The following is a 12,615-nucleotide window of genomic DNA, read 5'->3' on the forward strand; positions in this document are numbered from 1 at the left end:
TTTTCTTTTGTTTTAATGAAGCCCAGTTTTTTTGAGTGGACTGTAACAGTAGAATTTAAAATCTGAAATGCCACTTTGCTTCCAGCTTTGATCTTGCATTTTGTCTTGGCAGGAGATATGCTTGACCTTCTGAAATGGAGAACCCACCCAGACAAAATTGCAGGTTGCCTATCAAAATTAAAAGAAATTGATGGTTCTGAAATAGTGAAGGTATATACCATTCTTTCATTTCTTCCTTTATTTTGCTTTCAAGTAATATGAGGGAAATAATTGTCTGTCACAAGTAGACATATTTATGTGTCAGAAAAATGCATATTTAATAACAAACTGCCTCTTATTCTTCAATCAGTTTCTTCAAGATACACTAGACACTTTATTTGGAATTTTAGATGAAAACTCTCAAAAATATGGATCAAAAGTATTCGATTGTTTGGTAAGTTTTTTTTTGTGAGAATGATTAACACTATTTAAGAACGAAGTAAAAAAAAAAAAAAAAAAAAAAAAAGCTTTTATTCTTTTTCCTTCACATTTAGGTTCACATAATAAATCTGCTGCAGGACAGCAAGTTTCACCACTTTAAGCCAGTAATGGACACTTACATTGAAAGTCACTTTGCAGGAGCACTTGCATACAGGTGAAGTCTGTACTTTTTCTAACTGATTTGAATACTGAAGGTTACTGGTATACTAAGCAAAATAAATCATCAGGTTAAACTAAACTGTAACAGTAGAAATAAAATTTAACGCTTATATGAATGCTGAGATTTAGGCCATTAAAAAAAGGAGTAAAATAATTTTGAGTTACCATAAAGGTTACTTGTGAAAGGCCTCATCTTGGCTTAATTTTGTCTCTTTTTCTTCATTGGCTTTCTTTATTTAAAGGACTTTGACCAGCATTGGAGCCCTAACATCATTCAGTTACAACTGTGTTCGCTGTGTAGATCAGTACTCTAATGAGCATCACTTACTATGCTGTACTTTGTATTTCTTTTCTAGCTAAACTTTCATTAACGTGAATGCAGTTTAACGAGACTGCGAACCAATTCATGGAATAGCAGGGGTAGTCTACGCTGGCAGAGACTCATGTATCTTAATGAGCTTATGTATCCCTGTTGAAATAATTCTACTGCATATGTGATGATGACAATTATTTCCTGTTCATTAGAGGTCTGTTAGGTCTATCGGCAGGCTGGAAACTAGCTGTAATATTGGGCTCGTAGTGATTAGCGAAACTTTGTGTTGTTGTTCTTTTTTTCAGCGTTTCTTATATGAAAGATTATTTTGCATTCTAAGTTCAAGTTAACTCTTCTTCCACTTCTGTGTCGTAATACTTCTTAATGTGTTATTCTAGAGATCTTATAAAAGTACTGAAGTGGCACATTGATCGAGTCACCGAAGTGGAGCTGCATGAGCACATACAGGAAGTACTAAAGGTAACAGAAATCTTCAAAGGCAACAACAGGTTTAACTGAGGAAAAGGGGCACAGTATGTGTAAATGATGGAAATGCAGTATTAATTCCAGAGAACTGCAGGCTTTTTTAGTACTGTCAGTCTATTCTTTTTTCTCTTTTGTCAGTAAGGTGGTCAATGGAGCTTGCTACCACTAGACTCTGGAAGTCTGTGTTCCTTACTGAATGAGGATATCTATGAGTAGGAATTGCATCTAAGAAATCAAAGATAGATTGCATTGGTAGTATTAATGTCTGTCACAATAACAGAATCTAAATGGCAGACAAAAATGCTGACTTATTGGTTCAATCCAGACAAGAGGGAATTTGCTAAAAATGGTAATTTGGTTGCTCTCATCCTGTTTTGTACATCAACAGAGCACAGTGTGGAGACAGTCTGAGTTGTACAACAGAATAATCCCATCTGGGACAGGAGCTGTGGTCTGGAAATAAGATACCAGTGTGGTACCCTGTGCTTTTCTAAGCTGCTGTTAATTTAGGTGTCTCAGTAATAACAAAAGACTGTGTATTTGTTGCATTCTTAACAACAACTTAAGTTTTGCAACTTAAACTAAGTTTATATTTGCAACTTAAACTAAGCTTATATTTTGGCATTATCTTGTTAACAACTCACAGGAAAACATGTTTAACATTTAACAGGCAGAGGAAATGCCAGAACAGCTCAAAAGTTTGAGTCTGTTTCTTAAATTGGCCTTGCATGTTTATGCCCTACATCTTTCAGTAGCCACAGACATGCAAGGATGCATTGCGAGGGGCAGTGTTGAGATTTTGCAGTTTTACATTTGTTAAATAAACAAATGTTCCCTGGTTTGTAGAGGTTTTAAGAGGCAAGGGAAGAGTATTTCTGAGTATGTGCTTTTGTAATGTTAGTGTTTCATTTGAATTTTTTTTTTTTAAGTGCCAAAATTAAATAGCAGTCTCCCATTTCAGACCTTTGTCATTATATGAATTATATAATCATAGCATTTGTTGTTTTTTCACAAGAGTTGCCTTATTTTTATGAGTTATCTCTGACTTTGACATTTGTAGGCACAGGAATATATCTTTAAATACATAGTTCAGTCTCGAAGATTATTCTCTATTGCTACTGGTGGACAAAACGAGGAAGAATTTCGCTGCTGTATTCAAGAACTACTTATGTCAGTACGCTTCTTCCTGTCCCAAGAGAGCAAAGGAGCTAATGCTTTATCCCAACTACAAGTAAGTTTGTGAGTGTGCCTAGATAATTGGCACTTTCCACATGCAATGTAAAAAAAAAAAATGATGTTCTTACTTATCTTTCCAGGAAATAAAACGTGTTTTTGTTAGAGCAAAATGACATTCTCAGCTCATGCTCATACTTTTGTCCTATACTGTGAAATTTTCATACCAGCAGCTTTTGAATATGCTTGGCAAAGATAATCCTGAATCTAATAAATAAAGTAAACCCAATATTAATTTTGCTTTACAAACAGTTCATGTTATGTTTTTGGCAATGCCAGTGGTTAAAATGACTTTCAGAATTGCTGGGTACAAATAAAAGGATTTCTCTGGTTTTGGCACTTTATAGCGTGTTTTGTTTTAACCACATTGGACCTGAAGAATTTGAACCAAACTAAAGGCTCTCTGAATTTTCATTCTCTGCAGAAGACTTTAAATTTTGCTAAATTGTATCTTTTAGTACTCAGCTGGTATATATTTATTTCAGCTGACTACTAAAATTGACTAGTGCTACAGGGAAGAGGCAAAACACACAGGAGGCAGATCTCTACATTAAGTGTGGTAGATTTAGCAGTGTAGATGTACTTCCTAGTCTTCCCCTGCTTCTGTAACCATGGGTGCTTAAGATCTGTTGAGAATTATTCATTTCTTAAGCTCTCTAGAAAATTATTCTTCCAAGAAGATGGCAAATCAGAGAAAGGGAGAGATGGTTCTTCCATCTCTTATCACATAAGCAGCTGGAGTGAAATGTTTACAACAAAATTATATGAACAAATGTGTTTGGAATTCTTCCTGGGTATCTTTAACCTTGTATGTCATCTGAGCTGACAACAGAATGAAGAAGGCAGAGGTAGGAGTAGCTTTTCTCAATTACAGGATTTGCAGAGGAAGAAGGGAATGTCAGTTTTAGCTTCCTTTCTCTGGCATTGTCCTCTTTTCTTTTTCAGTGTTTCCACATTGATTATATTCACCAATACATTCCTAACCCTATTTTAGGATTGTTGAAGTGAACCAAGACTGCCACTGCTGTCTCACTCCAAAATAAAAATTTTCATTACTGGAAAGATACAGAGGCTGTTATATTCCTTATCTTGAAGCCAAACAACTCCTCCTCAAATCTTTTTGTTCTGGTATCATCAGCAGGCTTCTGGTATCATTTGAAAAAAAAAAAATCCTCTCATGCACAGATCACGAGGAACCTGTAAATAATAAATATTTTTGTTCTAAGTTGAGCTTTAACTTTCACTTTGTCATGAAAGAAGTGAACAGTCATTTGATAATGCTTAAAGGAAATTGTCACAAGTTTAAGCCCATTAATGAGTATGAGGATATATCCTCTGGTAAATGTGACCAATTTTAAAGCTACTGACTGCCCTTGAAATGTAAAAATGGAAAATGGATATTTTTCTACAGTTACTTACATGTCTATAGTTATTTAAATTCTATAAATATCAAACCTATACTGCAATATCTGACTGGCTAATTTTTCCCTTTTCCTCTAGGCTGTGTTTCTCAGCTCATTTCCATCTGTGTACTCTGAACTTTTGAAGCTCTTTGATGTCAGAGAAGTGGCAAATTTGGTTCACGATGCTCTGGGCAGCTTGCCGACAGTCATGCATGGGGATGAATCCCTTCAAGCTGTTAAACTTCAAAGTATTGGGAAAACTGTAGAGAGTCACCTGTACACCAACCCAGGTAAGGTTGCCCTGGGCTGACTGCAGGTCAGCAGGTATTGAGGGGAATCATGCCCCTCATAATAGTGCTTCCCAAGTAACAATTCTTTAATCTCTCTTCTGTACAAGCTGCTCGATAACAAAAATGCAGATAGTTAAATTTAGGGGTTACATTTTTAGAGACAAGTACTTGTAAAATACAGTTTTGGTTTGATCTCGTGCTGGATATATGTCCATGAAAGGAGTTTTCATTATATGTTAAAAGTAATTATAAAGGAAAAAGCTCTACTAATTTGATTTTTTTTTCAGTTTGTTTTTTTTTTCCTCCTTTGGGGGCAGTTCAGCAAACAGATTCTCACTTACCTATTAGGTTTTATTTGTGTAAATCTTGCTAGTTCAGCACTTCTGATCCTCCATTTTCTTAATGTAACATAAAAAGCCTACACAGATGCAAGTGATACTTGGTGTTTATAGTATATAACAGTGTGTGCTACATGGAAGAAAAAATGTTGTGTGGTGGTAACACCAATGTTCTTTTTTATTCAGTCCTAACTAAAACACATAGAAATGATAAAATAATAATTTTGAGAGGAATTAATTTAGCAATAAAAAGTGTTAATTTACCTACTGAAAGTGCTCTTGAGAGCTGTTGGCTGATGGAACTCAACAGAAACATTAACTTTTACTTAGATCATTTAAAACATTTAACATCTAAGGACATTTTAAAAAAATGCCTTTTATGATTGTACTTTAAAAGTTTGAGCTCAAAGAAGTGGGATCCTGGCTACTTTGCTTCTTTCTGGTTGCAAAAGCAGCTTACTCTTTCCGTTGTGAGTCTCCTCCAGAACAGTGAGGTCTCCTTACAGCTGATTGATCAGGCCTTCAATACTCTAGATCACTGCCATATTCATGAAGCAATCTTAAGGACACTCCAACTTATATTTTTGTATTTAATAAATTCCCTTGTGGTATGTAGCGTTCATTTCAATTTTCTTCCCATTATCTTAGTTAGGTCAGCCTCACCAGAGGACCTAAGTGAATGAATGTAATTAAAGAGAGTTATTTATTGGTACATAAGAGACTCTTGGTGACTTTCCTGAAACTGTAAATCTAGTTTCAGACGTATGAGAATTTTTTTGGTGGCCTACTTTTTTAAAAGTATTTTTTTTTCATTCAAATGCAGTTCCACTGTTAAGAAGTCATCAGACTTCTTTGTCTGATGTTGCATGTTAAAATATACATGGAGTACAGGTTACACACAAATTGAATATAAATTCTTTAAACCACAGGGAAACTGATTTAAAGACATTGGGCAGTAATGTAAGCGCCTGGTATCTATGACAGGAATCTAAGGCAAATGCTTGTACAGTATAATTTCAGTCATCTTTGAGTTGAAAGGTCTTGTGGAGATCAGTGTCTTGGTCTCTTTCCTGTTAATGTTTTCTCTCTTTAATTATATAAAAATATAAGTAGACTTTCCGTAGTCAATCTCTAGAGGGAAGTCTTTTGAAAATCCTATTGAAAAAAAATAAATACTGCACTAAGCCATGTTAATGTGTAAAGTAAACCGTATATCCTAACATGAAGTTGAGGCTTGCTGCTGTGAAAATAATTGATTTCTGCCTCACGGATGAAGACAATGAACACTTCAAGCTGCAGTACTAGCTGACACATTTGGACTAGATGGAATGCAGAAAATAACTATTTGTTCAAACTTCTAAAAATGAGGAGGGCACTTCTTAGATAACATTTTCTATTTTGTGGAGGTTGCTGAGAAGCAAGTGAGAATACGCGAGCATGGGAATTGTATGCGTTTTGTGCTGCTAGGTCTTGAAAGACTAACACATTAGCTCCCACTGCTGCAGAAATCAACTGACACTGCATTTGTGCTTTTGCTAAAATCTGGAGGTATATTGGGTGTATTATTGAAAACATATGTCAGACATGCCAAGGTTGATTTAAGATGCCCAAGCACAGATGTTAAGTGCAATTTCAGACATACTAGATGCATCTGGTCTCTGCCTACTTCTCTTTAGAGAATGCAGGTGTCCCATTGGTTATATATTGTATTTACTGAAAATGTGTGGATAAGAGTCTGAAGTGGCTCTGTTACTGAGGTTTTGGCTTGAGCCTCTAAAATACAATAGAAACTATTTGTACTTTAGCAATTTTAGAGTATAGAGTATAGCTCTTCCAGAAACAACTACAGAGTTGTTAAAAAATGTCAACAGCAGTTACCCGTCTGGCTCTTATGAAAAATTAGCAGGTCTTACTGTACTTTTATGTACATTTCTCCATATTTACTACTGTGTAGTACACTGCATTTGGTGTCTAAAAAGAAAAAGATGTTGGTTTTCCTGCTGATAAAAACTAGCAGTTTTATTTTTGCATCTTGGTCGGTCTTCCAGTTTAATGATATTTTGGGTGTATCCCTTTGGATGCATCCCTGTTGCCATTTGTGGAGTGGCCAAATTGGTGACCTACATATATGCCTGTGCCCAGAAAATTTTCAACCTTTGTCATTTCTGATACGTCAGTAGTCTACTATTCTTGTTCATTTCTTTTATACATCAGATATCGTTATAGCTTGCTTTGGGGAAGAGTTAAGGCCAATAAGAGAGAAATGCATCTTGAACCATGTCCTTCTTGACATGGTTAAATGGCAAATAGCAGACCAATAATTTTGTTTGTTTATAAAGGTACTGATTGGAGCTTGTGAATTTAACAGCTAAGAAAACATGAAATGTGTAAGTTGGAACATCTAGGTCTCTTCCTCCAAAGAGAATAATTTTTTTGGAATCACTGTGGATCAATTACCAGAAGAGAGATTACATTAGCAGGGTAAAGACCTACAAAATGAAAACACCGTAATGATAGAGTCTGTATCATAGCCCAGTTATAGTGTGCATCGCAGTTCTTTATCTCATGGTAGATGTTCTTACATATCAGAAAAATATGTCTTCTCAGAATACGAGGATTTGGACTTCTACTCAAGAGTAGCTGGGTAAGACTTTCTCTATTAGTGAGGCAAACTGTTCAAGATAAATAGAGGAGGAATTCAATTATCTGGCCATTTACACTATAATTATCATATATACCAAAAATTAGGAACCTAGGAAAAATCCTGAGTTGTTGTTTTAAGGACATCTTCATGTGTTTATTTAATTTTGTTCATATGAAAATTTCTGTTTAATATAGAATTTATTTCTTACCTGCTTTTTTATTATTTTCCTTATTTGTCACTGAAATCTACTATCAATAGATTCAAAACATGACAAATACCTATTTGTTTTCTTTCTGAGACTGACAGCTTCCCTCAGTCTGGACCCTTGAATGACTTTATGGGAGAATTGCATCCTGTGTATCACAGGAGAGTATACATGTTGGAAACTGTGTTTCTATAGCCATTCAGAGGTGAATATCTAGACACAATCAGTAAGAATAATTTAATATCTTTGAAATAGCTCACAGAGTGGATGCTGTTACATGTTATACTTCCTACTGAAATGAAAAAAAAAAGTGCTAGCAAGATCAGGGAAAGATACCATTAACTGATAAGTAGGTTCAGGCTTGGGAGCTAGGTATTATGTTTTCCCCCTGATTCCACAGATTTTTCAAAAGGCTCACAACTTCATTTTAATAACAGTTGTAGCATATTTTAGTGCTCATTGCAAGCTACTATTAACACACACTTTAGAAAATTGACTCTTTTTTTCAAAATGTAAAGCTTTTATATGTTGATCCATAGATTTTTTTCCTAGTACTCCAGGATCTTTTTTTCAGATTAATTAGTATTTTTTAATCTGTCTTCCATAGCAACTTATTGTTCCTTGGAGTAGTCTGTGTATGTGTGCTTATACACCCCAGCCTCTTCGGGGTGTGGGTATGCATAAAAAATCAGCCTTTATTAGCAAAGACCAGAAATTATTTTGTAAAAGCCATGCAAGTAATTCTTTGCATCTGTGGCTCTGAGGAGTTTCTCAGTCATACCCATGTTTTTTATTCAGCACTACAGGCAATTTTGAAAGCAGTTCTTCATAAAGGTTTGAAAAATGACTGAGAACAGTGACATGTCAGTGCAGTTGCAGAACAGGCATATATGTTTGGTTTTGGAATTGCAGTGATGACTGTTTGGCTTAAGCATTTTCTTCTCCTACCTCCCCCAAGTCCAGTGGTTCTTCCAAGCAGGCAAGCACAAATTGAATAGCTCCAAATAAAACTATCAAAAATAAGAGCAACTTCCTCACTTTTCACTGTTTGAGAGCTTCTCACTGTTTATTTAAAGATGTCCAATTAGACTAGTTCTTGTTCCAAGTAGGCTGAAATTTTGACCATCTGTTCAGATGTAGTCATTGAAATGAATATCATCTTTCTAATCTTCAAAATACACTGGAGTGCAGAAAACTTCGTATGTCTGTGCAGGTGCTGTGCCACTAACTGAAAAGCAAGGGGGAAAGTTGTTCTGTGGGTTAAATGTTTAATGTTAACCTAGCTTGCACAGGAAAGGCGCAAGGATTGCCTGGAGTCGTCTCTCTTCCCAGTCATGCCAAGCATGAACTTGAAAAGCTCAATGTCATAATTTCTTTTTTCTCTCTTTCTGTATAATATTTGCAAAGGACAAGTATTAACATTTTAAACAGTCAGCTAATTTGGCTTTCTGAACAGAAGAGAAATTAGGACAGTGACTGATGGCTGGGAGTTCTGATTATTGCACCATTCCCTGCACTCATTAATTTTATTATACACGGTGGCTGACATTGCAGCTGGCAATTTTTAAGGAAAAAAATAACCTGAGACAAGTGGTGTATGCAGTATTCTCAAAACGTACTTGCATAGTCCTTGGCTGAGCATGATCAGAGGTGAAGATGTTAGCTATCCTCTTCAGTATTATCACTAGATCTCTTGTCTAAAGCGGTCAAGACAGCAAGGTGTATAGGTTATGGGCTTACAGGGAATATGCCCAAAGCTGTATTATATGTGGTGGTCAGTTCAGTAAGCGGCACTGTTAGCTCCCATATATAGTTGCAAGTTGTAACGTGATCTTTTGCTAATCCACTCGATAAACCACATTGATCATTTTATGGAGCTTTTTGAAAAATGGTACAGTTCAAACAGTTGAATGAGGATGCTCAGCTATACCTGAGACACTTCAGGCCATACCATATGGAAGTCGATTATTTATAAGTCAGGTGTTGCCACACATAGTTTCTTTGGTCCTCTAAATGGCATTCATAATGCCAAGTTTATATGGAAGCATTCTGTGCAGTGCACAGGGTAGTGGGCACCTCTGAAAATGGGGTACCAAATCCTGCATGTGCTCATCAGGATGCTGCCTGGAATTAATCAGGACAAAACACCTTGGTACAGGGCTGCTACTATTTTCTCCTTGCCTTCTGGGCTAAGGGATTGGAGTTGCAGCTGCATTCGGACCTGCTGTTCTCAGAGGATCCATGGCCTGTGGGGTAAGGCTCACCGAAGCAAAGTGTGAAAGAGCTACCATAACTGCTCTGTGACAGTGACCATTCGAGTGTTGGCCTGGAAATGGCAGACCAGGCCCAGTGCTTTGTCAGCCTGGATTCAGCTTCACATCACTTGCCTCCCAGGGGAGCACCCCAACCATAGACCCAAGGGCTGGTTTACAGTGTGACTCTTCATCTCTTCTCTTGTCTTCAAGAGATTACCACGTGGATTACCACATGGTTAAGAACTGAATACAGTTGGCAAAGCAGAGAAAAAGGAGTTGGCCCCTGTAGCCTAAGTGTTAAGTCATTTTGATAGGAATGGAGAGTCCTGCTTTTTGCCTCAGCTGCAGACATTAGTTCTGTCCATTTCATCCATCAGTAAGCAATAAACAGCGTTGGCAGTGGGGTTCAGAAGGTGGTACTTCCTAACCAGAGGTCTGCTGATTAGCATCTTCCTTCCCACACATTTTCACCCAATAGGTCTTGCAGTGGTTGGGTCGGTGGCAGCTGTGCATGCTTCATGTCTCAGACTACCTGAGGCAACACATTACTGTGCTTCTGTTTTTTAGGCAGACTAAAAGAAAATGCCTTCTTGGTTTGGTTGAAAGGCATCAGCTCTACCGCAGGCAGATAAAGACTCTTAATCTGACCAAATCTGATGAAAACCTACTGAGGCACCTGCGGGAACTAGCAACCACTGGATGCAGGCTGACTGTTCTCTGCTTTGGGGTTTTAGTACCACTGGTTCCAGATTCATTTATGGCCTTTCACCTATTGTGAAATATATTTGTTTATATTTTTTTCTTCAGGAGGAAAACATTTATTCAGAAACATCTGAACAAATGCTAAGCATGAAATACCCATTCAAAAACAGCAGACAAGCTTCTTTTGAAAACAAGAATATATTTAAATAGCTTGTACAGATCAACTTGTCCCTATGATTTTACTTGTGTTATATGCATAATTAGACAGTGAAAACAAAGGAATAAGAGAAAAACAAGATAAGTTATATACTTCAGCAAATGAAAGAAACATTCAATACTTAAAATTCCAGAATAAACCTAATATTTTTCCTTCCTGGAAAATGCTAGAGGAAATATTTGAAGGGGAAAAAAGTGTTTATACAAAGACTAATCCTGGAATTTTTCTTAGTTGGAAAATTATTTAAAGGAGTTTTCCTGCTCGATAAATTCATTTTTTTAGGAAATAATTACATTGATGTACAAAGGAGCTTAATAGATGTACATATATTTAGATAATGTAGTATAATAATCTTCAAAGTTTTAATAGATGAAATAATTCAGGTGTATTTCTATGAAAGCATAATTTCTCAATTAAGGAAAAGATCTAAAAAACAAAAAAAAGTACGAAAACACCCATTCAGTTTATCACCTTGTAAATAGGTGTTTTATGTGTTATAACAGGTTTAAGAGTTAGGACTTTCCTCATTTAATACTGTCTTCAGTTATAAGAAAAGGAAGCAAGAAGAAGTAGCATGTTAATGAAGTTCTTGCATCATTTTGAGAGAATTCGGGACTAAAAATAGCACCAAAGAGCTGTGTTTAGAAAAGGAAATGGTTAGAGGAAGGACAGATTATTCAATGTAGACACCAGTAGTCTAAATTGCTCATACTCAGTAGGAGTGAGGAATCTGGAAAAGCACAAATCCTGAAAGAAATCTGAAAGTACTGCTGGTCCATAAATTAGGACTCATTTGCAGAATAACAAAACTTCAAGATAAAGTCTGTTGTGACCTTAACACGCAAAGGCATCCTGTCACATAGCAGGAAAGGCTAGAGCATAAGTCCACGTTATTTTGAATTTGAGTATTATTGTGTTATGTTTTTTTTTTTGCATGATAATTCAATACATATATAATTTTTGTTATATACTACACTGCACACAGTGGTGTTTATCTCTGTCCATGGTACAACATACAGCCTTTCCACACATTGTTCATTCTTCAAATACTTGCTTTTGTTTGTTATCATATTACGATGTAAAGGCTTCCACCTTTCAAAACTGTTGGTTTAAGCAAGTAAAAACTTTTGCTTAACGGAACTAGAGCTCTGAACAGACTTATTTTTATATCTGTATTAAAACGAAATGATTCTGCAAGAAGCCCCTACTCATAAAAGTTTTCATTTATTTCAGATTCTCGATATATTCTTCTTCCAGTAGTTTTACATCATCTCCACATGCATTTACAAGAACAGAAGGATCTTATAATGTGTGCACGTATCCTTAGCAACATATTTTGTCTCATCAAGAAGAACAGCTCGGTAAGTAAACAGCATGTCATATCCACAAGGTACTGAACTTCTTTATATGGCAGCCAGTAATGACACAAACTGGACCTTGACCAAGAGCATTTTAAAGAATTCTCTGTGTAATGAGTCAAATGTAAATTTGATTTCTCAGACACCTTTTCTTTCCATGAAAGAATACTTTAATTGTGGCACATTATTTTCTGCCAAGCTTTGACTCTTTTTGAGTGTTGTGTTGGACAGAAAGAAACGTCCACTTCCTTGTAGAGGCATGGACTATTTGTCGTGGGCTGTTTAGCCGTGGGGGACACTAAGATGATATAGGGACAGGATTGGTATGAGTATTGCAGGAATTGTACTTAGGGATTAGTTGGTAAATTTTGTGGCCCATATCTGATGTTTGTGTTTGCAAATTCATCTGTGAAAACTGCATATGAAAGCTAGCTTAGGTAGGTCTGTTGCAGGCATGAAGATGATGGTGAAGTTCTGACAGGGCAAGGGGTGTAAGACAACAAGAAATAAACATAGCTTGTATTCAGTGCAG

General features: G+C 36.3%; 1 protein-coding gene across 5 annotated transcripts in view; it reads left to right on the forward strand.

Moving 5' to 3' along the window:
* DOCK4 (dedicator of cytokinesis 4) overlaps window positions 1–12,615 on the forward strand; it is a 250,323-nt gene that overhangs the window by 165,007 nt on the left and 72,701 nt on the right. For all 5 annotated transcript variants that reach the window (XM_035320881.1, XM_035320922.1, XM_035320890.1 and 2 more), the window contains exons 18-24: window positions 113–210; window positions 350–433; window positions 534–634; window positions 1,351–1,432; window positions 2,499–2,669; window positions 4,172–4,364; window positions 11,959–12,086. In XM_035320881.1, the coding sequence (XP_035176772.1) occupies window positions 113–210; window positions 350–433; window positions 534–634; window positions 1,351–1,432; window positions 2,499–2,669; window positions 4,172–4,364; window positions 11,959–12,086 (857 nt within the window). The remainder of the gene's footprint in view (window positions 1–112; window positions 211–349; window positions 434–533; window positions 635–1,350; window positions 1,433–2,498; window positions 2,670–4,171; window positions 4,365–11,958; window positions 12,087–12,615) is intronic.

Source organism: Oxyura jamaicensis, chromosome 1 (assembly GCF_011077185.1).
Source record: "Oxyura jamaicensis isolate SHBP4307 breed ruddy duck chromosome 1, BPBGC_Ojam_1.0, whole genome shotgun sequence".
Taxonomy (NCBI): domain Eukaryota; kingdom Metazoa; phylum Chordata; class Aves; order Anseriformes; family Anatidae; genus Oxyura; species Oxyura jamaicensis.